Genomic DNA, 23,965 nt, shown 5'->3' on the forward strand with positions numbered 1-23,965 from the left:
ACAGAATTTTCCAAAGCTTCAGCAAGTTCTCTATATTTGAAATAAGAAAAAAAAGATTTATTGATGGTTTAAAGAACTGTAGAGTTGATTAAAAAAAATATGCATATTTCAGCACACAATTTCTGAGTCCTGTATTTAGTGAGCACCATAAATAAATCATCGAGTCTGTGCTTGGAACAGCATGCAACTATGCTAATTATTCAGGAGTGTTTGACCACAAAGTAACACCTGTCACCGGGTGGTGAGAAAACAATCCTGGGCAGAAAGGGGAAACATCGGCTCATCACATTGGAGCGGGGGCTTAAGGCAGCAATTTAATGAAACATCAAGTATGTCAGCAAGTTAAAGTAGTTGGAAATTTGAATAGAGTCACCTCCACCCTTCAGAAATGGGGTAATTATTTTTGGCCTGGTTTCCATCAGGCTTTTGCCACGGTGGTTGGTGTGCAAAAAGCTCTGCATACTCATTAGTTTTGGAGCAGGTGGCATCACCTAACTGAATAACTCAGTGCTGTGTCAGTCAGTTATCACATCTGAGTGGGGATAGCGGCTTCATCTGACTCTCCAAAGAGCCTCCTGGGTTTTCAAGAAGCACCAAAATAAAGTATTCAAGAGGCAGTCAAAAGAATACTTATTAAAATTATATATGCATTAAATAAATAATTATTCAGTCAAATTGCAGGCATTTTAGTAAACCAATTGTGATCAATCACATTCTCATCAAACACTGTAATACAAATACATTTTGGTTAATGGCTGAATCGCAGTTTGCATTATAGTGATGTGCAATTACTTCTATCTTGACTTTACTTAGTGGAAACTTCAATGTAATGGTGCTGCTTTCATGCTGTATGGATTCACATTAATTTACACCAAAAATGTCTTGCTGAAAATAAACTAGCAGATTTATTCAACACCCTTTTTTATGCTACCATGTTTTTTTTTGTTTTGTTTTTTTATTGTTTTTTTTAACTGTCCAATGGTTTACCGTCAGTGATGCTGTTTCTCTGTCCTCCCTTACCTGACAATACTCAAATCAATCAATCAATGTTAAATATGTGTAAAAAAATTTACATGTTAAAATTTTTAAAATAACTTTGTAATCAAGTGTTTATCTTTTAAGAATTGTGTTATTTTCCAATTCAAATTAAGTACAAATTAAATACAACATCCAGAGGTTTTACTAGCTTAGATGCTTACACTCTTTGACATTAGTAAGTGAATGTGTCAAGTTTATCCTCATATGACATATAGGGATTAATCCTAAACCCCTCCTCAACATCACTAGTACTCCCAATGTGTTAATCAATTTAGTAATAGTACATTTGGATGTTTATGTTCCCACAGAGATGAGCTGACAACCCGTCTTTGGTGTAGTTTCTTTTCTCCTGGAATAGACTCCTGTTTGATGGATGAGACCGCACATGTTCACTGATCTATTCACTCTCTGTGAAGAAATGACATTGTTAGATGACAACTGTTTTCACAAGGATCAGCAAATGATGTATAAAGTGAATGTTGTCTTTAATGTGTTTATATTATTCGACATCCTCTGTAAATTTTGAAAGTAAGATAGATCGAAATTTCACCTTGTTCATGAACTGAGTTATTAAAGTGACTGATGACTCATAGAGGATCATTTCAAGTATATGACTTGAGAAAATCTACAATTTTTTTTTAAACAAACCTTGGTTTTTTTCCCAAAAAAATTCCTAAAGTAATTTGAAGGATAATTACTTTTCAATTCAGGCTAAATATGATAGTTGTAAACATCTGATCAGGGTTAAATAGGTAGGATTGAATAAAATGTAGTAATGCTGCTGGATTGAATGACTATTTATAAACAATTTAAATAGATAAAATGTGCAAACTGGCTGATGAGGAGGAAACAAGAAATAATTTTACTTGCATTTCATAATGGCGGAAAAATTGATTAAACTGAGGTGCTTTTAAGGAAAAGCATCTGCATTACTTGGTGGGAGATTCAGTCAGTTCTTGCAGAAAAGACTGATGGTTTGCAAATATGCTGCAAATTTGATCCCACTAAAGTGTGATTCAGATTTTTTTTTTACATATTTAAATTTCCATCACTAATCAGCAATTTGCAAATTGTAATTTAATAAAACAGCCAGTGCTCTATAAACTGTTCAAAATGTAAATGTATGGTGAATAACCACTTTTTCGTATTTAATTTTTGCCAAATGAACTTATTTATATTCACAGCATCAATTTAAGTCTGGCATCAGAACTTCAAAACAAAATGTTCTGTCCTCTTGTGGCCCTGAGTGGTCATCGTTGCATGTCTAATTGGTGTTGCCAGATGTGTGGATGCATCCCAGTGTGATGCAGAAGCAGTCCTCGTGCTGTCAAACGGTTCCTCTGTCTGAGCATTGTACACGGTGGTGGCGGTGAGGGGGCGAAAGGGTGTTTATCTCAATTTTTTTTTTTTTTGAGTATTATGGGATTCAACAAGGTGCGGTGAACCTGCCATAGCTGCCCCATTTCACAGTACACTTCCCACAGCGGCCTCCTTCGGGATCTGTGAGTCAGGCTCACCGCACCTGATGATGGTGGCCCATGTGATCCTGGCAGTCTATCACAGTTTCACTAACAGATGTCACACCGGGCCCAAAGATAGGACCTATCATTTAGTTTCAGTTAGAATGACTCAATTAGATCTACAAAGTTTACTGGGCATCATAGAGCCCATTGAATCTCAGTGACAAACAGGGTATTAATAACAGACAAATGGGCAGTGTAATAGATAATTGACTGTCCCTTCATGTTCTGAACACAATGTTCTGCAGAGATGGGTGGAAGCAAATGGAACATTAGTTACATCCAGCGCTAGTATTCGATGTGCTTATCGTTCCTCGTATTCATTTCTTCTTTGGGTCAGAAAAGCCCTGTGCTGTTTCTCTGAGATTGAACCAATATTAGCTGGATTTATGTGCTCTACTCTGTTGAAAGCAGCCGGGTTTATTTTCAAAGTAATCTTACCGGAGCAGTGTAGGGAGTGTGGTTAAAAGCTGTAGCTGATCCACAGATTACTCTTCGTTGAGATAAGCTGAAAATAAAAAATAAATAAATAAATCAAAATCTCCAGACTAAAAATGTGTCTTGTATTCCAGCATAACCTCTACTGACTATTAGAATACATAACACTGCAGACACTTAGTAGATGACTGGTGTTTTCAAAACCCTCCAGCCTTTACAAAGGCATAATATGCGTCTGCACCCAGCATGCATTTAAGTTAAGTGTTTTTCATTTCTCGTAGAAGATCTGGAGTGATTTAAAAAGCTCTACAGCGGGAATGAGACTGCACTTATGAGCTTTGAGCATCATTATATTTTCAGTTATATGATGATTAGAGCAAGCAACATATTGCAATTTATATTCCGAGGGGATTTGTTGTACATGTGTGTCTAAATTTACAAAGGCTGCTTTCCAGAAACAATTACTTTTTCTGTGTTTTGTGAATAAACTAGTGCGTTTGTACAGTTTCTTGTAAAAATATTTCTGCTTATTAAATTTTTCAATGTGCTGATATGCTTTCAATAAAAAAATAAATAACACCACCCTATGCCACAGTAACAACTTCCACTCTTTTAGGGTATTTTTCCAACAGGTTATACAGAGAGAAAAAAAATCTTTATTCTTAAGCTTCGTCAGATTGTTTGTAGAAGGTAGGTGAAAAATCACCTTTCACATCTTGATAAATATTTTCATTTGAGTTTTGGTCTGGACCATTCTATCACATGAATGTGCTTTCATCCATACCCTTGTAAATCTGTGTTTAGAGATGCTTCCTTTTTAAAAAAGGGTATGTTTCCCCAGTAAAAAGTCTTTTACAACCTGTAACCTTCCAGGGTTCTTGCTGAATTGTACCCTGACAAGGGCAGAACTCAGGAGGCGGGTGGAATCATTCTGAAGTGTGTTTTTTTAAAATAAAAACAACTTACAACAAAAAACGGGAGGTGAAAAGTGAACATACAAGCAAACCAGTGAGGCATTGGTAATGGGGATATGACACTGTGGTGTGACTAAACAGAAAGGTTTATTAGCTACCACACATTTAGTTCAAGAAGTTCAGTTTGGACTCATTTGACAAGAGTACCATCTTCCACATATTTGCTGTGACCCCTACACGGCTTATGGTCTACTGCTAATTTGATTTCTTCCAGTTTTCTTTCAATAGTGTTCTTTTTTTCACCAGTAAAACATAAAGGTTATATTTGAGAGCATGACTAATATTTGTCAGGCTAACAGATTCTCCTTCCTGATCTGTGAAGTTCCTCCAGATTTACCATGGTCTCCTTGTCTGTTTTCTCATTGCAAGGCCTGTCAGATCAGGTGAATGTCCAAATTAATCCTTGCATAGTGCTTTATCAAGTTCACAGGACCCCAAAGCACTTTCAGTAATTCACCCAATCTTACACCGATGGTATCAAGCATGCAAGATCAAACTAGCAGCCCTCTGATTGCAGTATAATCTCCTATCATTGTTGCCACCAGCGCTCCTTCATATTTCTGCTCAATACATCCTAGCATCTGTGTGTCCCTCAATCTTCTTGAAGACGTTTGCTGTGCTCTCCTGAGCCACTGCTGCATTTCAGGACAATGTACAATTTTCCTTTGACTTCACAATTAGACACTGCTTTCTGTTGGTCTCTCACATAAAATTCCATAAAACACACCGACTATTAATGGTTGTATCCTGGAAAAAAAAAAAAATCAAAAAAGGTAAAATGTCTTAAATATTTGGGATGGTAAAAAAAAATATTCTCAAGATTTATAAACTGTATAAATAAAAAGAAACATAACACCTTCCGTGAGCCAAGTCATCACAATACACTGCAGCAACAGAGTAAATTGTGCAAAATTTTAAATGACTGACCTGGAGCATAAAGCCCCATTTCAAAGTCTGCTATTACACATAAATCCCCTGGCATCTTCCTTCTGGTCCCAACGCTGCCCCCCATTTTCACCCTGCTATTTCCTTCCATTACAGACTCCAGACTGCGCAGCCACAGACTGTCCACAGCTGAACATTGCTCTCCAAATGGAAACAACTCACCACTCCCATTCCACCAGCAGATGCATTAAATGAAACATGCATTCCAAACTCTACTGCCTAATGGAGCCAGCCACAGATGCTCTGCATACTCAATGAAAGAGGCATAAGTGCGTGTGCATCATAGGTGAACGCATTTCAGAGTAGAAGTCAGTTATTTAATTAAATGTATGTTTTTACTAATGAAATTGTTATAGTGCAGCCAAATGAGAAGCTCTTGGAATTATCCATTCTCTATCTCATTCCTTACAACCCTCCTTTTTCCGAGCAATGAAACAATTTAAATTGCTCTCCTAAAAAAGGTCTAGGCTGTCTAGCAGTCATCTGACACTTTGTATATTCTCATATTACTCCCCATAGAGAGCAACGAATATTCTGAGAGCTTGAAGTTCTTTTTCTGTTCGTTTCCATTTATCTACTGGCAGAAAATCTAATGGCTAACATAAGACTTTCAGCATCTTCTCATTGAAGATCGCTAGTAATGTGGCAGTCAATTGTAAGTTGAATCTAAAAAGTGTTCACATCTTTTTTTAAAATGCCAAATTTTTTGGAATGTTAAGAAAAGCTGCAACGAAGCAAAAGTTCTTCTGCATTTATCCCATTTGTGTGCTCTGTGGAGTGAAAAATCACACTTTGCTGTCTGATAATCCAATGGGCTCATTTCAATGAGTCCATCGTCAAGCGGATAAAACTTTTCTCAATGCATTTTGCTAAATGTGAAGGGAGGGTCATGGTTTTAATTGTGTGTGTTTTTTTCAGGGAAGTCTTCAGACAAAAACATTTTTGGACTGTTTAATGTACTTTAATTATGGCCCCTTGAGTTCCAACAAAATCAGCRCATAAAGCAATGTCCCTCACAAAATACATCTACCAAAATGTATCTAAGAAGTACTTATAGTACAATAAATCAAAGTGCTTTACTTAGGTTATAAACAGAAAGGTTGCCATTTAAGCGTTTGAGACACAATGAAACAATCAAATCAAGTAAACAGAAAGATAAAACAAGCAATTACTGGTAATAAAACAACATGAATTAAAAGTAGGAGAAATCAGTCAGTTATAGACAATTGTATAGACAACTGCAGAAACACAATCGTGTAGATAAGATTAATTATGAGATACATGTAGAATGCATAGATTATAGTTGAAAAGGTTAAAATTCAATGAAATTTAAAATAGTCTAAAACAACTTGTAAAAAACACAGCATTATTTTCCCTGATTGTTTATAGTTTAAGCAACAGAAAAACAATAGAAATACTCACTCTAGGTACCAGTAGAAGTCCTAAGGGGCCTGGAGAGTCGGTACGTCAGAAACAAATATTTTAAATAAAGTGGGCTAAAGTCATTAAAAGTTTTAAATTTCTGCCAGATCTCCCTAAAATCAATTTCTAAAATTAGTGAATATGGCCCTGRCGTCAGCAGTGAAGACTAATGAGCCTCTCATTCTACATCAGTGTCTGACCTCACAAATGGTTTCTTGCAAGAACAGTTATATGCCTACAACCTTGTGCCTTCCTAGATAATTTGTAAAAGTACAGCCATACCATTTTAATGGCTTTATTTTTAGAATGGGAGGTCAATAAAGTTGATGTGGTGTGTGATTTAGTGTACTGCTTGATCAATAAGTTTTCTGGGATAATTCAAGTCCAAGTCACGTGTTATGGAACAAGCAATGTTTTCAGGTGAATCAGGAAGGAGACACTAAGTGTATTTTCTTCCCTCCTCCTCAGTGTTTTTCTTTTAAAAATTGTAAACGGCAATAAAATATCATGAAATATAGAGTTTGACATTTGCAGTGACATCCAGCAGGGTTACCTGACTGAAAGCTCAAAGGTTTTCCGCCATCTAAACAGTTTGTAGTTGTGTGGGTGGATGGATGGATGGGAGCACTGAGAAAATAGAGACTCTGTTTGACCTAAATCGTGTGAAATCAGCGACTCTTTCAGAGAAAAGACTGTGAATAGGTAATCCCAGCCAATCAACAGCTTTGGAAGTTGTAAGTGTTAATTGCAATCCAGGGAGGAATCTGACTAAAGATAGTGGGGGGCTTTTTCCAACTTGTGTGATCATGGTAATTTTCAGAGCAGGTGCTCGAACAAAATAGGACTCAACTTTTGACTCAATAATTAAACAGCAAACATCTGATTGTTTATGATTCAAAGAAAAAAGCTCTTCATGTCCAAAGACCAAGTTACCATACAAACTCTATTTGCAAACATCTAGTGAGAGTTTAAAGAAAGTTATTTGCAACTGACAGGAGACAAGCAATGGAACATTTGCAAAAAATCAATCAATAAATAAATAAAATAATAATAATAATAATAATAATAATAATAATAATAATAATAATAATAATAATAATAATAATAATAATAATAATAATAATAATAATAATAATAATAACACTGTATATGGGAGGCTGGGTGGGATGTGTACGCATCTCCAAACATTTTCTAATATTTTGCTTGCTTTCCTTGCCCTCTTTAAATCCCAATTTTACATTTTTATGTTTAACAAATTATCCTTACAGTTTTTGTGTAAGGTACACTAAACTGCATTTTGTTTTATGAAAGGAGCTGCCATATAATACAATGCTTACACTCAAGGGAAATTTCATCCAGAAAGGCTCTTTCTGATGTTTTCCACCAATAAATAACAAAGCTCTTCTGCGTTGCCCGTGAAGCAATATTGTTTGCTTTTTGCTCTGCTTTTTATTGATCATTTACCCATCATAGCGTCAATAACCACTCATAACACAGAAAGCTTTTAGAGTAAACCTGCTTCCTCAAGCAGCTTGTACTGAGAAAAAGTTGTGTTATTCCATGAGGTTTTGTTTGTTTGCTATGTGTCATCCATGACTATAAACTGTACAAGGAGATTAAGAAAACGTTGTGCCCTTTCAAATATCTATATGATTCTGTTCATCATATATTAAATATTTACTGACTTTAATTAAAGACTGGGATGAGAAGACAGGTGCCAAAAATAGAAAAACCTGTTTATTTGCAATTTTCTGAACAGATGGCTCCTTTATTTTTAGACAGAAAATTGAAAAGCAGCCTTTAATAGTAATACTGTGCTATGTTGATAGTTAATGTTACCACATTTGACAGGAAGCCAATTGTCAGGATGAGACCAGAGTGCCTGTAAGGCAGGTCAGCAGTATGCTGGACTCAGTGGGTATAATGGCCAGAGGCAATCATTGACCACCTCATACACTGTGAATCAATAGCCCAAACAAACAAGAATGAGCTGCTGACAAACAGCGTTAGGCATAGAACATCAATGTACAGAAACATACTGCTGAAATATAGCATAGACATTTTGAAGAGGAGCAGATTTAGAATGTAATTTTCAGAAAGGTAATGAATAAAGAATGCGTGACTTTGATTAGAAAGCTAATGTGAAGCCTTGAGGAAGAATGATGTTTCATTTGAGTGAGACGTCCTTCATTGATTCTTAAACTAGATTTTTTTTAAAACTTGTACACTGCAGTAAAATGCAGTAGCAGCAGGAGAGCCTAACTTTCTACCAACCAAATTGATCAAAATTACTCTAAAAATGTATGTAAATACAAAAAAATATTGTATTTGAAGGGACTGCACAAATCAGAAGTGGAAGGAAATTTAAGCCTGCCTTCCAAAAATATTGTGAACCTTGCATTGCCCTTAAAGCAGCATTTTTGTTTAGGGTGTCCCGGTTTTGCACTACTGAGAATTACATTGCTGCTTCAGAGGATATTCTTCAGGAGTGTCAGAGTAAAGGGGTTTGCCATTCTTTTCAGACTTTTTACTACTAAAAGATTGAGCTGGATTGTCACATAAAATTCCAACAAAATAAATAAAATGCGAAAATTCAAGGCATGTGAATAGTTTTCCAAGCTACTCTGTGTGTCTGCCTGTCTTGTCTATTTTGTGTCTTTTGGTGTGGTTGATTGACTCCCATCATTATGTTGAAGCTCCATCAGTTACTGCTGTTCCTCCTCCTTTTTTTTTTTTTTTCTTTTTCCTTGTTAGGAGAATTGATTAGAAATTCTTCCATTCTTGTCAGGAAATGCATCAGAGTTTATTGCAGTCTGTTCCCAAGTGAGGGTTCATTCATCTCCCAGGCTCTTTGTTACACGCTTCACACCTCAATAACACTTTAAATCCTATAGGGACCCCAAAAAACATTGGCACTGAGAGGGATGCAGTTTGCCTGTACACCATGTGAATTTGTTCTTTCGTTTTTATTATTTTGGAAAGAATTTGATTGTATAACTGTTTGCTTGTTTATTTCGTCTCTAGCCGACATTGTCATGATGTCATCACACTTTTTATCTTTATGTTCCAGGCTGCAGTTCTGGGAAAATGGTTATGAAGCGAAACTGTGACCACAGCCTAATTTTCACTTTTATTTTATCTTTCTGTATGAGCAAAAAGCAGTGTCACAGAATGCAATATTTGGAAAAACACAGTCAGTTTTTCCAGTTACTCCCAATACACTGAAGTCATTTTGCTGCATCTTCAAAACATTCATTGCATCTTTGGAAATTGATTTATGCTTCAGCATCTAAGAGAAGAAGGGAACTCTTACAAGTGCAGAGACTAGCTCAAATGGGATGTCAAAATAGTGTAGTTAATGATTATTGTTGTTATTATGTAGTATTTTTATTTTTGGGGGGGATTCGTGAATTGCTTGTGATGATGAAAGTAAATCAGGTCACCTAGACAACTGCACACACATAAGGTCAATTTGAACAAGGTTTTTGTGTATAGAAAATATGTTTAGTCTTTGAATGGGAAGTTTACCACTCTGTAGAATTAGAAGTGTTAATGACATGCCAAAGCTTTTCCTTTAGCTTTTTAAGCAATATTTTATGTTGCAAGAGTGTGCTTTACCTAACTGGTTAGTTACAATAAATTTTGGTTCAGGCAGACAGTCTGAGTGAGTGTAATATGTTTAGTTCAGCTTACACAGTAAACATTGACTAGATGTTTTGTGCTATAAACAAGCCATGTAAATATTGTGTGTTTATAAATTTATAATCAGTTATTCAACTTATACCAAACTACTACAGTCATATGTTCCACGTGCCTGTTTAGCTTGATAAAAATGGGGAAAATTGCACAAAGGATACAATCTTTTTATAAATAGAATAGAATAGAATAGAATAGAATAGAATAGAATAGAATACAATAGAATAGAATATCCTTTATTATGCACTTGTCTTATTTATTTGTGTTTTATAATTTTCTTTTGATTAATTTACCTGAATGGATGGCGTTGTGGCGCTTTTATGCGTTTTCCCGGCGCGTACTGACACAACAGAAACTACCGCCTCAAGTTTCTGCGTCACAAGGCAGTTAGACCAATCACTGTAATCGTTATTGATAAGTGCTGGATTTCCTTGGACGTTGCCGTCAACATGGTGAGTGGACCTGCTTGAAAGAGAAGTTTTTAATTATTAGTATTGCTGCCGACAAAAATTAGCAATAATACACAACTTCAGTTTTCATTTTTCTTTGTGTGGTTGGAAGCCGCCTCTTAGCCGTCATGAAGAGTCACACAGAGCTGGCCGGTGCTAGTTAGCATGTCGTGTTAGCTCTAGGCTAATATAGCGGCACATTCATACCACCATAGCATGGACTATCATCTGGAATCGATGCTGAGTGAAGACGAGTCAGTTAGAACGAGCAGTGGACATTTCTCTTTGTGAACACAGAATATTGGTTTTTAATTTTAATCCAATACACAAGTTGCTGATTTAAACGTATCGGGTCTGGTTTAGTAAACTCATTGTTACATTAACCTATTCTGTTCCAGTTGTTAGACGGAGCCTGGGCTCATTCATCATGAATACTAGCATTTGTACTAGCTAGAAGCTAATTATTCCAATTAAAAGATTCGTATGTGTTAACAAGCAGGACAATAACTGGATTTCGTGGATTTATTTGTATTAAGTGATTTAATGGCGAAGATTTTGTACTATCGGATTTATCTTGAATAAAGCTTTCTGTGTCTTTAATTCATGTGTTCATTAAGACAATTTTTTACTTTGTCATTTAAAATGTCTCTCCCCTCACTACTATGTATCTTGAATGCAATTATGCTTTCTATCAATTTATAACTTTGCTTCAACACCTTTGTCTTTTTGGTATTTTACTTAATTTATTATGAATGATGGAATGAAGTTTAAGTAGATGAAATTAGCTTTAGTGAACAATTAAGACGTCAACATTTCTCGGAAAAATGCAATAACTCATTCTGCACTTTATTTAAAATTTTGAAATAAAGTCTGTGATCTGAAAAGTTGACATTAAGTGATATCACAGATTTTAATTCCATCTTTATAGATAAATCCAATACCACTTTGCACAACACTTGCGCAATAGAAAACCTTTGTAGTATTGAAAGTGGATAGTAGCATGTATCTATACCCAATATCTATACAGTCATATTTCATAAATTAGAACATTTATTTCAATTGCCAAATTGATTAAAGTAAACATTATATAGATTTGTTACACGCTGATGTTTTCAAGCCTGTCTTATTTATAATCATAATCATCTGAAATTAGAATACTACAGGAGACCAAATTATTTCTTAACACTATTTTTTTTACCCAATTCTTAAGAAAAATTGAAAATATGTTTAATTTGTAACTTTTTTTTAAAGTTAGAACTTTACTCACCTAATGTGTTTTTTTTTCATGGCAGTCTTCAACGGAGACAAATAATGGCCCAAGCCAGGCGGCACCTTATGCAGCTGTCCCCCCTGCAGCCATACCGCCTCCATATGTAAGTAATTTCAAAAGTTTGGTGAAGGTTAGCTTTTATGTTTTTTCTTTCAGCTGTGAAACTAGTTAAAATATCTGATTCAGTCTTTCTTCAACAATTTAAAAATGCAATATTTATGTCTGTTTTTTCAATTGACTAGATGGGACCACCAGGAATACCACCTCACTTCCCACCCATGGGAATACCCCCTATGGCGCAGCGACCTCCTAGCATGACTCCAATGCCACCTGGAATAATGCCACCAGGCATAATGCCACCAATGGCTGCTCCGCCAATGGGACAGGTAAGATTTTATGTTAATCTCTTATACAAAACCTTGTGTCTGTCTGAACTGGATGTTTCTGCTGCAATGAAACAAGTAGAGTTGAAAATGGCATCAATATAATCATAATTTTAAAGTTTAATTTATCTCTTCCTTCTTTCAAGGGCAATCAGTGAAAATACAGGTGTTGCAACAAACATAAATATTTCTTATCATCCTACTCAGTGTTTAATAGGAAATGTAAATGAGTAAAATGGCATATTTGTTCTAAAATGAAACTGTTTTAGCAACAATTATTTATAATGTAGTATTTTTATTAAATGTACTTACTAAGCAGAAATGTGTCCCATTTCTGCCAGCATATGTTTCTGCCTTGGCAACATTAAGAAGGTGTGATTTCAGAAAGAGAGTCGGCATAAAGAGTCACAAGCTTAGAAAGTAAAGGAGCGGAGTGGAGTCTCGGTGCATTTGCATCGCACAGATCACAAGCCGTGTTATCACATGATTAAATTAGCACAGCAAACATAACTTCAGTCTCACCTTGTCCCTGAAGTTACAAGCAGCCTGTCATGCTCACAGTCTCACACTCTCATTGTGTCGGAAGATTTGTGTTGGTATGAAAATGTCTGAATGTTTCATGATTCTTCTTTTATTAGATGCCAAGYATGATACCACCCATGATCCCGGGAATGATGCTGCCTCCTCGGATTCCAGCTGCRACCCTACAGCCGACGGGACCCGTACGTCTCACTGTCTGTCTCTTTATGTTGGCTTCACAGACCTCAGAAATAACCTGCGACCCAGAAAATGCCAAATGAAGCATTTAAGCAACATACAGTGCCATGGAAACGTAGCTGTGTCCTTACAGATTTCTTCTGGTTTCACTTGACACATTTAAATCCTAAAAATGCATAATCTATAATTATGGTTACAGTAAGTCATCATGTTGTAATTTTTTGGCTCTAGTTGTTTTATATCGTAATTTCGATATATTAAAAAAAGAACTTTTTATTGTTTAATATTAGTTTCTAGTAAGTTTCTAGTCTATTTTGTTCATGTTTGTGCTGGTAAAATAATATTTTTCCTATTTTGTTTCTCCAGCCTGGTGTTGACACCACAGGTATGATCCAGTTTACAAATCAACATCTTTGTTCTGATTTGCTTACTGTACGTCTCAATATCTGACATATTTCTCTTTCAGTCCCTGCAGCAGCCGCACCTGGAACAACTGTACGTTTGTCACAGTTTTTTTCTACAGTCATATTTCATAAATTAGAACACGCGTTTCAACAGTGTTGACTTGTCTTTTTTGCTCCTGCATTTTCTTTTAGCAGTAAATGTTAATTCATTTCTTTTATTCCTGCAGAGTGCAACAAATGGATCCCCTCCAGAAGAACAGCCAAAGAAGGTTGGCACACACTAATATGGAAGAAGGAACCACAAAAACTTTATATATTGATTGAAAGTGGCCAACTTTAAATTCCTGTTTTTGTTATTTTTGTAGAAATCTGTGTGGACAGAACACAAATCTTTAGATGGGAAAACATATTATTACAATACAGAAACCAAACAGTCCACATGGGAGAAACCGGATGAACTGAAATCTCCTGCAGAGGTATGCACTTTTATCGTTCCACACCCTGTTTTAATAGATTACTGATGACTAATCAAATACTCGTTGGCCTGTACAGTAAGAGACATACTTTAGCATAAATTTATCAATGTATATGCCAAAACTGTTGTTTTTACCCTTTTTATGTCGATTTAACTAAACACTGTTTTTTTACCTCCTGTTTTCAAAATATGAAAAAACATCTCCATGTTGTTTAATTTACTAAAATGTATCAGACTGTAAATGCCATTCATTTGCATTTACATATACATCTCAGTGAATTAAAATAATAAAATACAAAATATTTATTACATGCAGAGGAATGAATTATATTTTAAGCATTTGTTTCAGTTATTTTGATGAGCATTGCATTCTTATGAAAATGATCCCAAAACCCAAAATGATGATGATCTGTTTTACTGTTTGTTTTAGCAAATGCTGTCTAAATGCCCCTGGAAGGAGTACAAGTCTGACACAGGGAAGCCTTATTATTACAACTCTCAGACAAAGGAATCCAGATGGACCAAACCCAAGGAGCTGGAGGATCTGGAGGGTAAAATATGGTGTCTCGTATTTTCAAGCTTATGTTAATCTGAAYGGTCTGAGCCGTCTGATGGCATGTGCAACAAATTATTAAAAGSATAAATGAGTTCAAGAATCACTGYTGTACAAAGATTAGACAGAATTTTTTTCAAGAAAACATGTTGGCTTGTTATGTGCATTGATCAAAGTGTGGGGCGTTTATTTGTACTTTGCTTTAAAAACGAAGAAGAGAACTATTAATGGCTTCTTTATTTGTCTGTTCCAGCTATGATCAAAGCAGAGGAGAGTGGGTAAGTTGTTCTTTATGTCATCTGTTTCTCCTCTTTGCTCCATTATCTGCTCTCYGTTGCCAAACAATTTTCATTTGGTATTCATAAGACAGATTGGTTACCAACACCAAGGTTTCACACATTGTCCATCTTACCATTCATGCTGTTTAAAATCCTCTAAATAAGAGAGACCAGAGTTTCTTTATACGAATAGTTTGGCTCTTCCTGACTTGTTGCTGCACACTGGCAGTCAGCTGGCTGGAAGAAACCTTCTAAACTTAATCTCTTCCAATTGTGAAGGTTTATTAATTTTTTTTGCAATCTTTATTTAAAACTTTTGATTATGAGCAGGTGTCAAAATCAAGGTAACGATACACATTAACATTTTAATGATCGATACATTTAATTGTTTTAGCAGCGGTTGGAATATTTTTTATTTTCTGATTTAGATTAAGGTGTTTAGAACATGGCATATACTTGTTTTGTCTTAATCTTGTGAAAGCATGTTATTTACACTGGAGGTAGCAGTTTTGGTCTCATTAACATCATGGTTTGATTACAGAACAACGGAGGCTGCGGCGCCTGGAACAACTGCAGCTCCTGCAGTGCAGGCCGATAAAAATACAGCCGCCATGGTGACCGTAAAGGAGGCGGAAACTACAGCGGCGGTCCCAGAGGAGCAGCAGGCCCAGGTGACCGCACATCAAACAGCTGAGGTCAAGGCTGTGGAGGCACCTGTGACTTCCTCAGAGACCCCCGTCGTTGCAGAGAGCAAACCCAGGTAAACAACAGTTGGCTCCGCTTCAATCTGACATTAATGTAAATATTAAATCTCTGGCTAACATTATTTATGTTCACTTTATTATAGGATGTTCTAATCCTCTTTTACAAATCCAGTACTTGTAGATTTTTTTAATAGAGCTGATTTATGTYACTATAGATAAGGCGGCCATTAACATWGGAGGGAAACGGGAGGGCATCATTTTGTGGAATGATTTGTGAAACCTATGAATATTCAAGCAGATGCAGATCAASTGAAGTTATTTAAAATTTGAAAACACTTTTGAAAATGGAAGGTATTTTCTTTACCATTTCAAAGAACAGTTGCATTTTAGGTCATAAATTTACCAAGATTTTCCTCATTACCTCCTAATTTACATGTACTTATGTGTTTGTGTATTAGTTTATTCTTTGCTTTTTCGGTTCTTGTTTTTATTGAGAATTGGGCTCTTGGCATCAGTTTTCTCCCTGACTTGTTTGTGGTGCTAAAATCAAACTAAACCAGGGGTGAGCAATCCTGGTCCTCGAGGGCYGGTGTCCTGCARCTCTTAGATGTCTCCCTGGTCCAACACGCTTGAATCCAATAGCTGAATCACTTCCTAAGTGCAGTCAAGTTCTCCAGAGTCCTGTTAATGACCTCATTATTTGACTCAGGTGTGTTGAAGTAGAGACACATCTAAAAGTTGGAGGAGACTGGCCCTCCAGGACTGGAGTTGCCCACCCCTGAACTAAACGCACTTTCTTGAGTAACGGTAACATCCACAGAGATCCAGAGTTTTCACTTTTAATGTTRAATAAGGTAACTGTCAAGTGCCTTTAATAATGAACGCAGTGTAACAAATGTTATTATTATTCTCATTTGTTTTCAGYGTCGAAGTCAAAGAAGAAGAGCGACCTGAACTTCAGAAGAAAACCTACAAGTGGAACACAAAAGAAGAAGCCAAGCAAGCCTTCAAAGAGCTGCTGAAGGAGAAGGTGAGCCGATGAGCCRGGTGGATATTTTGACCTAAAGGAAAGGATCAAGTGAAGCATCTACTGTATCATATATGAGAAATAATTTAATCTTTAAAAGAAAAGTTAGAGGTGGATATAGTTTCATTTGCCAAAAAGCACTTTGACACATTTTAGGACTTATTTTTCTTTTTTAGGCTGCAGCACTATCAGCAGGCTTAACTAACTGGACATATCCCAACTATACTGCATGTGAATTTATGAAAACAAGCATAACTTTCTGCTCTCAGCCTAAAAAACACCAACATTTAGTGCTTTTTACTGCTCTTTTGAAGGATTTTTGTAATCTGAAAAAGAAAARTCCTCAGTCAGTTCTAGTCCAAACCACTGGTTTAATTAAAACTCAGACTTTGAGGATATCAAAAGCTGATTTACCAATTTTGAAAATGGTGTCAGTACTAATGGTGTAGATGATTTCCTGAAACCAAATTTATGTTTTAAACCAGATACACACCTGTAACTCAAATATTTTCCAGATCTTCTTTGGTCTGTATTCGTTAGGCCAGATATTAGAAATTTGATAATATTTTTTCCTGTTGCTTAAAGGCATCAGAATTAAGAATTCCCATAATGTTTGATGCAAATAACAGTCCTGTTATTTGCATCATTTTACCTTTTGGTGTGTTGAAAAATCAGACAAAGTCTTCAGTCCTCTTCTGTTGCTCTGTTTTGTTTCACCTGACTGGRTGAATGTTTTGTAGTTCAAACTTTTCAGTAGTGATCACCAGAGCTGCCCAGTATACCCAATCAAAATCATCCCATTAACTCTCTGCTATATTCCAAAGAGTTTGGAGGATTTGCTGTGTTAATTGTCAGKCCTCCAGTCTTTGCATATTGACAATATATTGGGCTGCATGTAATGACTTTTAAGTGCTCTTGAGTCCTGGTCATATTGTTAACAAAAGAAAAGTGTTTGGAAAATGTAGGCTAATTGTAATCAGCATTGTTTGTCTTCAGTAAATGTATTACAGTGAAATATTTCCTTAATATTGTGCAGCTCTTGAGTTTCCAATCAGTGGAAGAGCCTTTCTTTATCAGCTGTAGCAGCTCAGACCGTCAGTCATTTGAAATGCCTTCTTAAAATCCATTTTTCACTTGCGCTTAGTTGCAGCTGGGAGGTCATGGTGACCTTTATTATGCTGCTCATTTWAAAAAAATCATTTGACACATTTTGTTCATGTTTTGTCGGTTTTCATTTACTCTTTTTAAAGCTCTCTTATTAATGAAAAATCATTGTATTGTTTTTACATAAATAATTTACAAACTTGAGTTTAGAAAAGTATCAAATTTTGAATCTGTAGAAACTCTGCTGGTTAATCATTTCTTGCATAATTGAGATGCTATTATAAACAATAATCTTGATGATATTTATACTCCGTAGGATGTTGCAGTATTACTATTTTTCTCACTAGAAAACAGTCTGTGTTGTATTTTGGTTTATGGGCTTCTGAAAATCCTCCATGTCTCCTTTCTCTACATTCCCCACTGACGGCTGCTTTGCTGTCACTCTTTTCTCTCTAATTGCGTGAAACGTGTGACATAAAACGTGAGCTCTCCTCTTAGCGGGAGATGTTTAGCTACCTCTGTCTGCCGAGCCTTTGTGAGTTTCTCGTCGCATCCTTTGCACCCTGATCTCAATCTAATCCCCCCCCTCTCTTCAGCCCCTGGGAAGTCTGTTAAGCTCACCTCCTGTTGCTGTGACCGTGTTGTTTACAAGTAGCACGGCGTGCCAAGCGCACCCCACCTCGATTGTTGCTATATTTAGGTGCTTTTTAATTTTGTGCACAAAGCTCTCCTCTGAGATTGCTTGCCATTTCCTTCCAGATCTTAATGGGTCTGTCTTTATGATTAGCTTTATTGGATCACAGGCAGAAGGGGCTGGCTGGGATTAAGACAGTGAGAGAAAGTGGCATGCCTCAGTGAGTTAGAATAACTGTGACAAGTGACGAGACAGCGGTGCGGTGGAATCAGTCCATAATGGATGAAGGAGCCACTTTCTGAGAGAGGCACGCTTATAAAGAAAGGGCGCTTATATAAGCCATCAGTGGCACGACTTGAATTATTGCCACTCCACACCTCATAAACAAGCAGCTTGAAGCAATTAGGGAATTACTTTTTGTCCTTTTTTCCATGATTTCCAAAAAGGTTATTTTCCTTGAGTTATAATGTTGCTATATTTATGAGGTTACAGGTGCATTTCAGTAAATTAGATTGATTTAAAACTCAATTTGTTTCACTTGGTAAGTTCAAAGAGTGTAGTTTTTCAAACTAATTTGAACAATTTAGACTACAGCTAATAAAACATAAAGATATAGCTTATTAGAAAATTTATTTTAAGAGTAATAACGTTTTTCATGGAGAAATGACAATCAAGCAGAGACTCCTGGCTAAACAAAGGAAAGTTGAGCGGAAGGAAAATCTGTGGTATTCAGCCTATTTGTGCATGTGTGGTGGGAATCTTTCATTCTAAAAGGTCCAACCAAGAACTGAATTTGTAAATTAGCCCGTGGGCTAGAAAACCTTCATACAAAACAAAACTGGCTGCTTTGTTTTTATTATGTGCCATTGTTAACAGTGCTGTCCTTGATTAAATAAACTTGAATTCAACTGAATTAAACACTTTCTTTTTTCTTCCACTCAACTTCCCATCAATATTCTTTGATACAGAACTTGTTTACAGCTTATTTCTKAAGCAAAAGGCCTATCTATCTATCCATGTTGTTGAAGATGTCAGTGACTTTGCTGGAGAACTGCTAGGTCCATTATCTACATAGTTGTATAATTTCGAACTTTCTAAAAATCTTGATTTTATTTATTTTTTCCAGTTGTCCAAGTAAATAAATATCCTAATGTGTGGGATTGCACCTTTTATATGTGTTTAAGCGTCTTACTCCATTGTCACATTGTATTCTTTTCATTTTAGGGTGTTTCCTCCAACTCCTCATGGGAACAGGCCATGAAGCTGATTATCAATGACCCTCGCTACAGGTGGAGGATTCACAGATTGCTCACCGTACTTTCTAGACACAACTCTAATTTATTACATTAACTGTCTTTCTCCATGACATTCATTTTCTCTCTCCGCTATTAACAGTGCTCTTCCCAAGCTGAGCGAGAAGAAGCAGGCATTTAATGCCTACAAAGTCCAAACCGAGAAGGAGGAGAAGGAAGAGGCCAGGATTAAATACAAGGAGTCCAAAGAAAAGTTCCAGAGGTTCTTGGAGAATCACGAGAAGATGACGTCCACCACCAGATACAAGTAGGTGCTGCTGGGATTTTTTAGAGTACTTGCGTGTTTTACCATGGATTGATTAGTGCAGCTCTGAACTGTCAATTTCATTACACTSACCTGATCAATGAAAGGTCATCTATGGTTTAGGCACACCCTCATGCTGCTCAGATCCACTTAATCCTCACTGTGGATGAGTTTGCGTTTGAAGAATTTGGTTTGTGTTTGTTTCCTAATCTCCATTTTGTCCTGTACAAAATTACCAAATAATTTTACATTTATATTTAAACATTGTAAATTATTTTTGGTTACACCAGTATCAATAAAATTGGCTTTTCTCTGTTATATATATATAGACAAAGAGACACGTTTGAAATGCAATATGAAGTTTTTTATTTTTAATGAGCTTGAATACTAGAAGGTAAACTCATCGGTGGTTATTATAGCATCTGGTTTGTCAGTTCTTGGGTTTGGCATACGGGTGAAAGTCACCGTATCAGACCGTCGGCTGGTGACCTTGACAGCGAGCCGGTTTCAGAGTTCTGCTGGCACCAGCTTGTAATCTGGGATGAGTCACAACAGGCAGCGTGAGAGTGATAGCAGAACTTTCTGATGGTGTTTCTCATCTTTTATTAATTGCACAGTTGCCAGTCAGAGGTGCTAGCTCTCCTTAAAGGCAGCGTTATAAAATCAGTCAGTTGCTATCCTAAAAAAAAAAAAAGAAAAAGCTTCAGTTATATAAACTAAACGGTGTGTTTTATGTGATTATTCAAATGTATGTAATCAGATTTAAATGTGCATCTGGTGTTTTTAATTTTATTTTTTTTACAGAGAAGTGTAAAATGTAATTGGCTTGTGAAATGCCGCCATCATGTGGCGAGCTTGTGTGAAAATGATTTAAACCAGCCGTGTGTGTGTGTGTGTGTGTGTGTGTGTGTGCGTGTGCGTGTGCGTGTGTATCTGTGATCCAGGAAAGCAGAGCAAATGTTTAATGAGCTGGAAGTGTGGAGCTGCGTTCCTGAGAGAGACAGACTGGAGATCTACGAAGACGTTTTGTTCTACCTGGCGAAGAAAGAGAAGGTAAGGCGCTGCCTCACTGCGTGAAAACGTTCTCCGTTATAAAACATTCAGCAGTACGAGGTCTATATGTGTGGAACAATGCATTATGGGAATATACAGCACTGGAAAGAAAAAAAAAAAGAGACCACTTAAAATGATCAGTTTCTCTGATTTTGCATTCTATAGGTGTGTTTGAGTAAAATGAATATTATTATTTTATTCTATGAATGACTGACATGTCTCTGAAATACCAAGCTATTTGCAGAAAATAAGAAACTGCCAAAATCACGAAAAAGATGCAGTGCTTTCAGACAAAGTATTACAAAGAAAACAAGTTCATATTCATAACTCAGGAAGAGCTCAGAAATATTTGGTGGAAGAACCATGAGGTTTTCTATAGGGCTCAGTTCAGTGGTCTAGGATTTTATTCCTAATGTCACTCTTGAGACATATTTACTCTCCATCTTTAAAACATTACCTCTGTRATTGTATTTAATTACAATTTAGCTTGGAAGAGTCTTTCATTTTGACTTTAAAGCAAATTTGGAACGATAATACTTCCTGGTTTTGTTTTTTCCTGCAGGAACAAGCCAAGCAGCTGAGGAAGAGGAACTGGGAAGCTCTGAAGAACATCCTGGACAATATGGCCAACGTGACATATCGCACCACCTGGTCCGAGGCCCAGCAGTATCTGCTGGACAATCCCACGTTTGCCGAGGACGAAGAGCTGCAGAGTAAGAGAATAAAAASAACTTCCTATCATGGATTCAGATACAGAGTTGATGTGAGAAATGTGTTTGCTCAACTCTGAATGTAATGTATGTTTTGTCATCTGCCGACAGATATGGATAAAGAGGACGCCCTCATCTGTTTTGAGGAGCACATACGAGCTCTGGAGAAGGAGGAGGAAGAAGACAAGCAGAAGACTCTCCTCAGGGAACGGAGACGGCAGCGCAAGAACAGAGAGTCCTTCCAGGCACGTACCGCTCCACGCACTTAAGAGATGGTTTAATCACCTACTAACCACATCTAATCTTGTTTTAAAATGCTAAAAATAAGCAGAAGAAGAAAAATGTTTCATTCCAACAGTTGCTATCTCAAATTTAAATTTGTCTTTTTTTTTTTTTTTGCGCAGAAATTTCTGGATGAGCTCCATGATCACGGCCAGCTTCACTCCATGTCCTCGTGGATGGAGATGTACCCGACCCTGAGCTCTGACATGCGCTTCAGCAGCATGCTGGGCCAGCCTGGTACGGCAGCGGGGCGCATCACACGTGACTGCACACGTCTGCGATGAGCTMAGAGCCGCGCAGCACGTGGACGAGACATGAACACAGAAAAACACTCAGTTCATTTCACTTACTGATTTAATATAGAGTTGGATTGTATTGTTACTGAAATTGTTTATTATCCACTCTGTSTCTATTATTCTCACCTTTGTGTTACTTTTCTTTCCTAACCGTTTTGTATCCGTCTTGTGACTTTCTGCAGGTTCCACTCCTTTGGACCTCTTCAAGTTCTACGTGGAAGACCTGAAAGCCCGTTACCACGATGAAAAACGAATAATCAAAGATATCCTCAAGGTAAGCCAGAGGAAATCAGAATTGGGAGTTTAGGGAATTATTTTGGGAACAATCTGTGATATCACTGTTAAACTCAGAGGTTTTGTTCACGAGTCTCTGTCGGTGTTTACTCAGGATAAAGGCTTCCTGGTGGAAGTGAACACCAGCTTTGATGACTTTGGATCCGTTATCAGCTCAGACAAGAGAGCCACTACTCTGGACGCTGGGAACATAAAGCTGGCCTTCAACAGTGTAAGACTCACTTACCAGTTGTAGAAAAAATGTCTGCAAATTGGTACAGAAGCATGATGCATGCACAACATRAAATATCATCAGTCAGCTGATGTTTGTATTTCTTGCAAGCAAATAAAAAGTGCAGCAGCAGGTTTGGGAGGGGCAGAGCTATGCTATACTGTAGCTCCATATAACCCAAGAAAACACCAGACAACTTTCTCTGGCATCTCATTCCTCATTGTTTCTCTGTATGCCTCTTGTCAAATTGTTTCCCTTTGCCATTTTTTTTTTCTAATTCATGATTGAATACGTTTAAACTTCTTTCTGAGCAGTTACTGGAGAAGGCTGAAGCCAGAGAGCGAGAGCGAGAGAAGGAGGAGGCCCGCAAGATGAAGCGGAAAGAAGCAGCTTTCAAAACCATGCTGAAGCAGGCCACGCCGCCGCTGGAGCCAGAGGCCTCATGGGAGGAAGTATGCGCAAATAAAATCCCTCATAGTTGGCAACATTTTCAATTTCCTGTTCAGTTTTTCAGTTTTTATTGTGCTTAATGATTTGTTGACGGATGACATTTGACTGTTTCAGGTCAGAGAAAGATTCCTGAAAGAAGCTGCCTTCGAAGACGTGACGCTGGAGTCAGAGAGGAAGAGGATATTCAAAGATTTCATGCATGTCCTGGAGGTGAGGTTGCCACGATCACCGCGAGAAAAGCAAGGAGTTTATCCGTCCAGATGGTAGTCGTGCTTACCTTTTTCTTTTATTTATTCCTCTCTCAGCATGAATGCCAGCATCACCATTCCAAGACAAAAAAGCATTCAAAGAAGTCCAAGAAACACCACAGGAAGCGATCACGCTCTCGATCAGTCAGTTGCTCTCAGTACTTGAAAAGAATAAATCACAAGTTGTGCTTAACAAGCGTTTAACAATTTCTGAAACTTTCTATTTGTCGTCAAAGGCGTCAGAGTCGGAGGAGGAGGAGTACCACAAGAAGAAGAAGCGGTCCCAGTCCAAATCTCCCTCCGAGCGCTCTTCTAGTGGAGAGTCTGGTGAGTGTTTTTCCCGGCTCAGTGAATCATTTGATCGCCATGTGGAAGAAATGCAGCCCTGTTTGTATGTTCTRCTTCAAAACAGAGCGAAGCTATAAAAAATCCAAGAAGCACAAGAAGAAAGGCAAGAAAAGGCGCCACAAGTCTGTGAGTAAACCGGAGCTCTATGCAGCTTTTCGCAACGAGTGTGCAGTTTATCGTGAATTTGACTATAACCGTGACAAACAGGCCTCGCCGGACTCCGACGGTGAGAAGAAAGGAAGAGAGCGCGAYGGGAAACGGGAGCGAGATTCAGAGAAGGATAAAGAGAACGACAAGACTCGGGGGAAATCTCGCTCAGAGTCTAAACAGAAATCTCCTAAAAGGAAAGCAGCCAAAGAGGAGGTGAATTTACGTCACTAATTCCACAGTGCCTTGTCAAAGGGTTCTTAGCACACGAGCTTTTGTCATTTTGTCACATTTAAACCACAATCTGAAAAGTGTGGCATGTATTTGTATTTAGCCCC

General features: G+C 37.2%; 1 protein-coding gene across 1 annotated transcript in view; it reads left to right on the forward strand.

Annotated features, from left to right (window-relative positions):
• Nucleotides 1-10,397: 10,397 nt before the first annotated feature.
• The window catches only part of prpf40a (PRP40 pre-mRNA processing factor 40 homolog A), a 15,081-nt gene continuing 1,513 nt past the window's right edge, over nt 10,398-23,965 (forward strand). Inside the window, exons 1-26 of the mRNA XM_008403970.1 lie at nt 10,398-10,485; nt 11,775-11,855; nt 11,995-12,138; nt 12,774-12,857; nt 13,219-13,237; nt 13,319-13,347; nt 13,484-13,525; nt 13,622-13,732; nt 14,162-14,282; nt 14,538-14,562; nt 15,104-15,322; nt 16,191-16,296; nt 19,256-19,320; nt 19,427-19,591; nt 20,533-20,641; nt 21,204-21,354; nt 21,463-21,596; nt 21,756-21,870; nt 22,112-22,203; nt 22,318-22,434; nt 22,749-22,886; nt 22,999-23,094; nt 23,190-23,276; nt 23,369-23,459; nt 23,545-23,606; nt 23,688-23,843. Coding sequence (XP_008402192.1) covers nt 10,483-10,485; nt 11,775-11,855; nt 11,995-12,138; nt 12,774-12,857; nt 13,219-13,237; nt 13,319-13,347; nt 13,484-13,525; nt 13,622-13,732; nt 14,162-14,282; nt 14,538-14,562; nt 15,104-15,322; nt 16,191-16,296; nt 19,256-19,320; nt 19,427-19,591; nt 20,533-20,641; nt 21,204-21,354; nt 21,463-21,596; nt 21,756-21,870; nt 22,112-22,203; nt 22,318-22,434; nt 22,749-22,886; nt 22,999-23,094; nt 23,190-23,276; nt 23,369-23,459; nt 23,545-23,606; nt 23,688-23,843 — 2,562 coding nt within the window. The 5' untranslated portion in view covers nt 10,398-10,482. The remainder of the gene's footprint in view (nt 10,486-11,774; nt 11,856-11,994; nt 12,139-12,773; nt 12,858-13,218; nt 13,238-13,318; nt 13,348-13,483; nt 13,526-13,621; nt 13,733-14,161; nt 14,283-14,537; nt 14,563-15,103; nt 15,323-16,190; nt 16,297-19,255; nt 19,321-19,426; nt 19,592-20,532; nt 20,642-21,203; nt 21,355-21,462; nt 21,597-21,755; nt 21,871-22,111; nt 22,204-22,317; nt 22,435-22,748; nt 22,887-22,998; nt 23,095-23,189; nt 23,277-23,368; nt 23,460-23,544; nt 23,607-23,687; nt 23,844-23,965) is intronic.

This window comes from Poecilia reticulata, linkage group LG2 (genome assembly GCF_000633615.1).
Source record: "Poecilia reticulata strain Guanapo linkage group LG2, Guppy_female_1.0+MT, whole genome shotgun sequence".
NCBI classification, from domain to species: Eukaryota; Metazoa; Chordata; class Actinopteri; order Cyprinodontiformes; family Poeciliidae; genus Poecilia; species Poecilia reticulata.